Here is a 9,990-nt window from a genome sequence, read left to right as displayed (position 1 = left end):
TGCTTATCTAGTTTTCGTAGTCTATTGTACAGTTGCTAGAAAGACAAAAGGCAGAGCTATTATAGACCTCTAGCCCTTAAATACATTAGTTGTACTAGATATATACCTATTGCCTAACTAAGACGACATTATAAATATAATAATAGGCAATATAGTCTTTATAGTATTCGACGCTTCTAGATTTTTCTTCTAGCTTCTAGTTATAGAAGAACACTATAACTATATAGTGGTCATTAGTCCTAGAGGTTTAGAACGCTTAAACGTTATACTAATAGGGTTTAAAAACTTACTAGCCTTTGTATAGCGCTTTATAGACCGTCTATTCTATAAGTATAAGCACTTTATATACGCCTATATCGACGACATTATTATTACTAATAAAGATATAGAGGAGCACCTTAAGTATATTAAGACAGTTCTCAATATCTTAGACAAAGTATACGTTTATATTTCTATAGAAAAATCCTTTATAGTCTACCTATTAGTGAAACTCCTTGGTTATATAGTCAATAGCACAGGAGTAGCTAAGATAGACAATAGGATCGTTATATTTAAGAATCTTAAGTTCTTTAATACCCTAGAAGCCTTAGAGCAGTACCTAGGTATAGCTAGATAGCTATATAAAAGCATCTTATAGTATATAGCGAAGGTATAGCCTTTATAGGACTATAAAACTAAGCTCCTTGCTTAAGGGAGAGTGAGTAGAGACCTTCCTATCGCTAAGTCGAAGAACGCTAGGAAGGCATTTACTTTAAACGCTAAATTTAAGTCTACGCTAATGGAACTAAAGTCCTTTAGGCTATTGTAGGAACACCTATATAAGTAGTACTTCCTATACTATTATCGTCCTAATAAGCTACTATTTATTAAGCTTAATATAAGTAGCAAGGGATATAGAGCAATTATCTTTCAACTTTATAGTAAATAGGACGGTATTAGTATCCCTAGCTAGGATATTCCAACTAACGAGATCTAGCCTATTATATTCCTATCCCAACTAACCTCTAATATAGAAAGGAAGTATAAAAGTATAGAAGTAGAAGTCGCTACTGTTATATAGGCAGTTAAGAAGCTTTGGAAAATAGTATAGTCAAACCAATATCTAGTGAACATCCTAATAGACTATATAGCAACTAGAGATATTATAAAATATATATCTCTTACTACTATAGACCTTATAAAAGCTAACCTAAAGCTCGTTAACGCTATAAACTAACTATCCTAGTTCGACCTCAACATTTTCTATATACTAGGAAAACTCAACGTTGTACTAAACGCTTTGTTATACCTACCGACTTTTAAAAAGGACGCCTCTAACGAAACCTAAGACGCTACTAATGAACTAAAAGACATTTAGTCCGCTACTTAGATCGACACTAAGGAATACTACGCTATAGATACTAGTACCTTCGAGCTAGTTATTAGTAACGAGTTTAAAGCTTAGTTAGTCGCTATTTACCCTAACGACTATAGGTATAATAAGATTATTAGAAACTTCTATAATATAGAAAAATAAGCTAAGAAAATCGCTAAGTAGAAAGAATATAAAGAGCGAGAAGGGGAGCTATAAAGAAAATAGTACTAAAAGCTATAGATTGGACTATATAAGCTAAAAGATGGACTCCTCTACTACGTTGACTATAAAGGAGCGAGGAAGCTCTATATCCCTAGTAGCTATATTAAGGATATTCTTGTCGTTATATACAACAACACTTACTACTTTGGTATAGACAATATAATAGTAAGCCTCTTAGTATTCGCCTTTAGCTAAAAGCGTTAGATAGTATATAAATATATTTAGTACTACCCTATATATAGAGAAAACTAGACTTTAAAAGAACTAAAGCCTAGAGACCTTTAGCCAATTTGGATATCGCTATAGCCTTTCTATACTATTACTATAGATTTTATTGTCGGTTTACTAGCTATACCCTTTAAAGGGACCCTATAGTCGATAAAGAAGTATTTAATCCTTAACGCTATATACACTATTACCTATAAGCTTAGTAAGAAAAAGCTTCTTATAGCTAGAAACAATAAAATGTTAGTAGAGGAATAGACAATTATAATCCTTAGGGTATTAACGTATATAGATTAGGGACTTCTAATATAAATCATCAATGATAGAGACCCTAAGTTCACCTTAGACCTATAGAAGGAAATCTTTTGTATCTTAGACATTAGCCTCCTTTTCTCGATAGCGCATTACCCTTAGACGGACAATTAGTTAGAAAGGACGAACTAGACGGTAGAAATTGCTATTTATATAGAAGCTATAGAGAGACTAGGAACGCTATAGCCTCTACTTCTCTCTATACTATAGTACAACCTTAACAATATACTTATAGTTACTATTAGAAAGTCGTTAAACGAGTTGGTATATAGCTTTAAGCTACGCTCTATACTAGATATCCTTTACTATAAGAAGGGTACTACTACCTCTATAGAAGCTATTAGTATTCTCTAGAAATAGTATTAGAAGGAAGCAGTAGAATGGATCGACTATATGGGCGCTATTACAAAGATATATTACAATAATAAGTATACGCCTATCGAGTTTAAAGTAGAAGACACCGTTTACTTACAACTATATAATAGATACTATCTTCTAAGTAAGCTTAAACGAAAGTAGTTACTATAATAGGCAAGACCATTTAAGATTATCTATAAAATCGATAGGAATGCTTATAAACTTAACTTCCTAGCTAGTTAGAAAGTTTATCCTATAGTTTTAATTTCCTAGTTATAGAAACTAGATTAGAGGAAGGACCTATTTAGCTATAACGTAGAACCCCCTAGCTCTATAATCGTTGATGGAGATGAGTATTAGAAAGTCGATAAGATTGTATAATAGTATATCGTCTAGAGGAATAGGAGACCTAAAGTCGAATATCTAGTACAATAGAAAGGTTTTACTACTAAGGATAACCTATAGATCCTATATATCTAGCTCATTGATAGCGCTAAAGAGCTTGTTGAAGAATATAAAAGGGTGTACCCTATCGACTAGGAGAAGGAACACTATAATAAAGGCATCGCCATTAAGGAGTAGAAAGCAGTGACAGAGATCCCTCGACCTTAGAACCAAATTGTCGTCGAGCTACTATAGAGGAAGGGTAGCGACTAATAATAGCTATACTATTACTAATATTCTCTTTTCTCGTTTCCTCTTTCCCTCTTTTCCTTTATTCGCTTATACTTTCTTTAATAAGATATATTCGCTTTAGTATATCTATTACTATTATATCGCCACTAGACGTATAAGTACTATTCTCTATCTTATAGATCTCCTTTTCTCCTTTCCTCTTTTCTTGTCTATACTTGGACGACACTACCGCTTCTAGTTATAAAACCGTAGTTATCTAGTTTATTAAGTACTCTGCTTAGCCTAGTTTTCCTATATATAGATTTGTTATTAGCCTTAATTTACAATAGTTAGAAAGAGCTATCCTATTGCTATAAAGGTATAGGGCTCTATACCTCGAAGGTAAAAATTTCTATTTACTAGTCGCTATTAGATGATAGTACTGTTCGTCGGCTATAGTCGCTATACTATTGTTTTTATTTACTTTCTAAATAGCTTAATATAAACTATTATAATTTTCTTTTCCTTTATATATCGCCCCCTTTACACCTATCTCCTACAACGCTTCTATATTATAATCCATTATATCCGTTATACGATCAATCTTTAAGCATCTTCTATATTAAACTATATATACTTATATAAGTAGCTGTCTATTAGTATATACTTATACCGAAGTTGTAACCTAAGATAATTCGCTATATACTCTTATAAGACCTACTACAATAGCAAGATCGACCAAATAGTCGATTTGTCCAACTCGTTTATATTATTAAGTAGTAAAGCGCTTAAAGTCAACTATACTGACATTATAGAAGCAGATATACAACTAGCTTTCGTTATATATAAGATACCTCCTTATAAAAGAAGAGCAACTACTAGAAACTACGCTACTAGTACTAAAAAGAGGGAAAGCGCTTACCTCGCTATAAAATAAGTGGGAGGTATAAAGAAGGTCGCTATTATACTTAACGTTTCCTTATATACTATAGACAAGTATATAGCCTAGTAAGCTATAACCAAGTACGTCGCCACTAGAACTATCTACAATAACGAAATAATAGCTATTAAGAAAGCTAATATAGCTAGAGCAATCTAGAACAGTTTAGAAATTACGTATAAGGAGATGTCGTAGAAAGTCTCGAATCCTATTATAATTATCGACAATGAGTATAAAGCCGCTAAGGACAACGAGGGAGAACTCAATAGTGATATAGTATAGGACCGCCTAGATACCCTCCTAACTTATAAATATATAGAGGGAGAGCAGCCTCTATAGTATACGCCTAGAATCTAGTACCCCAATGCCAATAGCGCTATAGCTATATATATATAGTATAAAGGGCCTTGATAGGCTATATATATAGTATCCAACGACGAAGTCATTGTAAGCGATGACAATTAAGACGCTTTAGACGACGATAGCGCTAAGTATATAAACGACAAAGAAGACGTAGCTACTGAACTACATTGTATCCTAGAGCTATAGGAAACTTGTATATCCTATAGATACTCTCGTCGCCCTATAAAAGCTATAAACAAGTATATCGCTACTATAAGCAAAGCTCTCGCTTATATATATATAGATTTTAGCTATAACGAAGAGTATATAGCTAAACTTATAACGTAGTTTACTAGATTCTATTGTATAGTTCTAAAGAAAGATTTTAGTAGCAAGCTCGCTAGCTTCGCTTACAACCTATATGTCTATAAAATCAAAGGGACAATTAAGAAAGCCTTTAAGGAGTTCTAGGAGACTAGTATAGTAACTATAAGCTAGATACCGACTATAATCGAAATTCTTGCCTTACGATATATATTACCTAAGGGAGAAGGCAACCTATTTATCAACACGATATTAGTAGAACTCGGTCTTATATACTATAACAACGCTAAGGCTATAGATGTAGTAAGCGATACTAGTTATATAGTTACTATAAACGACATTGCTATTAAGTCTCTCTAAATGGATATAAAGAGCGTCTAAACGCTTACTAAAGACTTATTGCAATTTATATAAAACTACTAAGCTTATATCAAAGAGGTTAAGAAGACCGCTATAGAATCTACAAGGCGTATTAGCGCTATAGACATAAATAGGAGAGCTAGTTGTATAGAGCTAGATAGCTTTGCCTTTTAAGGCGACCTAGATAATATATACTATTACTAGACTAAGAAGGTTAGTGATATATAGCTAGCCTATAACAAAACTATAATAGAACTCTATTATAAGGATAATATACTTAGAAAGGAGATCGATACTACTATTTAAGTTATTATAAATATATATAACGTCGTCTATATAGGACAAATATAGTGTATATAGGACGCTAAGCGCTGTCTATTAGCTATTGAATCCTATATTGTTATAACCAATATAACCGCTATTAAAATAGGAATTATAAAATAGGCTACTATAGCTATCTAAACCGTTAGATACTAAGAAGTAGTACCTAAGGTTAGCTATACTACAACTGTAACGACGATATACTCTACTAAGGCTATATAACCGCCTACTTAGAAGATACCTGTTAAGGCACCTGTTACTAAAGCTATACTGTTAGTCGCCTTAACGACGCTAGCTAAGACGTTGTAAAGCTAGTGCAATGAGAGTACCTATTCAACGTCGGGAGCTAAAACTATTGAAGCCACCGCTACTAAGCGCTAGTGTAAGGTGACTATAGACAATAAGATGTAGGAGACGCCGATATATCTACTAAAGAGAACTAAGAAAGCGTCTATATCTACTAAGCGTAAAGTGATATCAAAGGTATCTAAGATAGATAAGGATAACCTTTATATAAGTAATAGTATAGTCGACCTTAATGAATAAAATAAGTAAATAGACGTATTATAATAGAGGACTTCGCTATAGACTAAGATAATGGAAGTAGGAATCCTATATAGGGTATAATGTAGATTAGTTTTCTTTTCTTTCTATACACTCCCTTATCCTAGATTAAGTTCTATAATAATGGCGAGGACGCTATCTTTTTCTTCTTATCCCTAGGCACTTATTATATATAACTGTAGTAAGGGTACCTATGACTATACTACGGTTAGGAGTAACGAGCGTTCCCTTTAAAAAGGGAACCTTGCCTATAACCCTTTTGTAGAGACTAGACTATATCAATATACTTTTGTGATATATATTAGTGTTTAGGAGTGTCGCCTTATTAGTTGACGAGACTAAGAGGCATTGATCTTTCTTACCCTCTTACGTTTACCGCTAGATAATCACTAAGGGCTATCCGCGTATAACACCTTGGCTACCCAAGGTGGCTAGTCCTATAGACTAAGGCTTGGCTAACTAGCTAATCGACTATCCTCTATTTCGATAGGAAGGCTATAGAGCTTATCCTAGTGGTAGCAGGGATCCCCTAAGGCTCCCCCCTATCCCTAATGCTATTCCTACTCTATATTAGCACTCTATATAGGGTGCTAAAAGAGAGGCACCCACATCTAGGCCTAGTAGGGTTTACCAACAATACTAACCTACTTGCCTTTGGTAGGACCCTAGAAGCCAACGTCTAGCAGTTGGAAAAAGCCTAGGATATATACCTACAGTGGGCTAAAACCTAGGGCATAGCCTTTGCAGCTGAAAAAAGCGAACTAGTGCACTTCAATAAAGGCCGTTGGCAATAGGCTATCCCAGTACACTTAGCTCTGCTATAGGGAGAGGGAACTAGGCCTATATAGCCTACCTAGTCGGCTAGGTTCCTAGGAGCTTAGCTAGACTAGAGGCTACAGTAGGGGGCCTATAGAACGGCTATAGAGGGCAAGCTATAGACCTAGGAGTACGCCCTAACTAAGATTACTGCAAAGACTTAGGGCCCTAGCCTAGCCTAGGCTAGAGAAATCTATACCAAGTATATACACAGTGCTATAGCCTACAGTGCCTCTACTGCCTACACTCCTACCCCCCCCCTAAGGCCAGCCCTAGGGCATTGCTAAGAGCCTAGCCAAGGCCTAGAACTATAGCCTCCAAGTGGTTACTAGGGCCTACTAGGCTACGCCCACCTACACCCTCGAGACCGAGGCCTAGGTACCTCCTCTAGACCTATACCTTAATAAAAGGCTAGCAGACTTCGAGAGGCGAATTCGACGACCAGTCCTCCCAAGGGGCCAAAGGCCTATCGACATTATAAACAGGGCTTGCTTTAACCTCTATAAGAGGTTCAGAAAGCCTAGAGGCTAGAGGGGGCCCCAAAGGGTATAGGGGCTATAGGAGCCTACAACAGTGGAAAGGCAAGCACTAATGGCACTATAGTAGGCTAGCCATAGGCCTACTAGGCAGGCGCTTAGAGAGGCTTAGGAGGAGCAGTAGAAGCAAAGGGTTTAGGTACAAGGTAGGAAGCCTAGGAGGCTAGCCAACTAGGACCCCCCTAATTTCCTCTTTACTAACAGGGCCTTAGCCTAGCATCAAGGCCTAACTAAGGCCTAGAGCTCTCTGCTAACCTAGGCTAAGGTAGGGGCTATAGGCCTTCGGGGCTTCCTTTTTAAAGCCTAGGTCCTAGACATCAATACCCCCCTCTACGCTTATAGTAAAGGTGTAGAAACAGTGGAGCACTTGGTAGTCTGGTATAGGCACCCCCCAAGGCCTAGACCCTGGGCACCTTAGGCTATACGGACCCGCCTAGACCTCTACTATGTACTGCGTAGTAGAGGAGCCCAGGCCCGTAGGCTTGCAAGGGGGGTGGTTAACTAGCTTCTGCAGTCAGGCCGGCTTCCAAAGTATAGGCTAGCTACAAGGCTAGACCTTGCCTAGGAGCCTAGCCTAGGCTAGCCCTAGGCCACTAGGCCTGCTTAGCCCGGCCACTCTTTTTCCCTTTTCTTTATAGTATTGGGACTCAGACTCGTTCATTCGTTTTGTTTTTCCTTGATTCTAATGAATTAGGGCAATAGACTACCTAGACATAGGGGACCCAGTTTTTCTGTTTTTCTATTTATCTCAGAGCGTTGCATTCGTTGCTAGGGGAGGTCTAACCCTCTAGTCACATATATTTAAGTGGGCTAAGCCCATCTTCTTCATCAGGAGGCAAGACATCAAGCAGTTGTCAATATACATTCGTTGATACCACGTTGGTGGTCCCTCTTCTTCCAGGAAGGCTATTGAGCCTCTCCTCCTATTGTTCTACCTCTGTCTAGACAATAGGCATTCGAGCTATTGAGCTCTGACCACATTCTTATTGTCCTTTCTTATATTTCCGCTACATCCCACTAGACGTATCTAAGCTATATATCTTCCTCTCAGAAGATAGCCTTCCCACCACTCGATACGCACTATCTTCATCCGTCCAGAGGGACACTACATTCCTTTAGAAGCTATCTTACACGCCTAGTTCTAGGTATAGTAGAGCAGGTTGGTATAGAGGTTTTACACCACTTCAAATAGGGGCTTAATCGGGGAGGAGCTTAGCTCTATATCTAAACGAGACAGTATAGACTACAAAGTTTTCCAAGATTATAGAACTATACGATGCTATATTAATAGCTATATAACGACGACACAGCCAACCTATTGAGGCTCTAGCACACCGATACTAGCATCTCCGAGAGACATAGAGGCCTATTGAGGCGTATACGTTCTAGAGGTCTATTAAGACCTTGTCCTAGGAGACCTTCCTTTGCCTAGACAATATAAAGCATCGAAAAGATATCCCATTATCCTCAATACTTCGAAGACCTATTAAAACTTTGTTATTATCGATGTAGTAGTCGTAAAACGCCAACCTAATCGAAAGACGATAATTCTATCCTCCTAAGCAGAGACAAAGATAGAATTTTTATCGATCGTTATTTTCTTCTCTAGTCCAGCTAAACCAGTTATAAAAGCGGTTAAGCGTAGTAGCTACTTATAAACTTCCAAGCTTAGGACTACACCTTCACAATACTTAGCTCCTTTTAACAGTATATCTAGCACTGTTTTATATCGGATATAAAGTCTTAGTATAGACGTTTACTTTTCTTCTTAAGAGCTATACTCTTATCGCTATTATACTAATTAGGTTTAGTATATTAGTTGCTAAAGGTATCTAGATAATCTATAAAGAACCTATAGTTATCCTTCAAGGCCTTTAGACTATATATTCCAAAGGAACCTAGCTACTTAAAAGGTTTTCTTCCTCTAGATAGACGTCGAAGGAGTCGACATTCCTATAGAAGTATATACATTAGTCTTTTTACAGTCTATCGATATAGTCGTTGCCTTTCTTAAAGACGATAGCTAAACGCCTAATAACTAGACTCTAGCGACATATACGTATACTATCTATAGAAGCTCTAGGAATCCTATCGACCTCTATAATACTGTTAATCCTAACACTAACCTCTAAAGGAAAGTCCAAAGACGTATCTATCTTATAGCTTTTCCAAAGTATACTAAGCGAAGAAGACTTAGCCAAAGCAACGTAGACACCCCTTTCGTCTTCGCTAGATACCTCTACTCTGCCTATCTATACGGAGATACCTATAGTAACACCTTCTAGTCAATCTAAAGCCGAAGCTCTAAAGAAGATAGCTAAACACGTTTTTACTACTATACTTAGCGCGACCTTTCTAACCCTAGCGAAGGCTAGCCTTTAAGGCCACTTCTCTAGTTAGAATGCTATACAATGGATCAAGACCTTCAAAGAGATATACGAGGCTCATTAGGTCACTAATAACAAGACCTATATATACCTATTCGAGCTTTAGTACAACACTATGATCTAGCCTATTATCCGTTACTAGGAGAAAAAGGACTAAGACACCTAGGCTACTTTTAAAGCTAAGTTCCTAAAACGCTAGAAGGGCAACGATCTTAAGTAGTATAGTGATAGAGGTTACCTTTATAATCTAATCGAAGAGAGATGCTAACTAGTCAGTAAGGTTATCTATAACCACTTCGAGTTGATTAACTGTAT

The 9,990-nt window shown here is 36.9% G+C and overlaps 1 protein-coding gene across 1 annotated transcript; it reads left to right on the top strand.

Annotated features, from left to right (window-relative positions):
• Positions 1-343: 343 nt before the first annotated feature.
• Positions 344-616, top strand: THITE_2039123 (uncharacterized protein; the record flags this gene model as incomplete). Its single annotated transcript, XM_003649625.1, has 1 exon — positions 344-616. A coding segment is annotated over one exon (273 nt), but the record flags the coding sequence as incomplete, so codon positions are not given.
• Between the last annotated feature and the right edge of the window lie 9,374 nt (positions 617-9,990).

The sequence above is a fragment of the Thermothielavioides terrestris genome, chromosome 1, assembly GCF_000226115.1.
Source record: "Thermothielavioides terrestris NRRL 8126 chromosome 1, complete sequence".
Lineage (NCBI taxonomy): Eukaryota > Fungi > Ascomycota > Sordariomycetes > Sordariales > Chaetomiaceae > Thermothielavioides > Thermothielavioides terrestris.
This window is presented reverse-complemented; position numbering and strand designations above follow the sequence as displayed.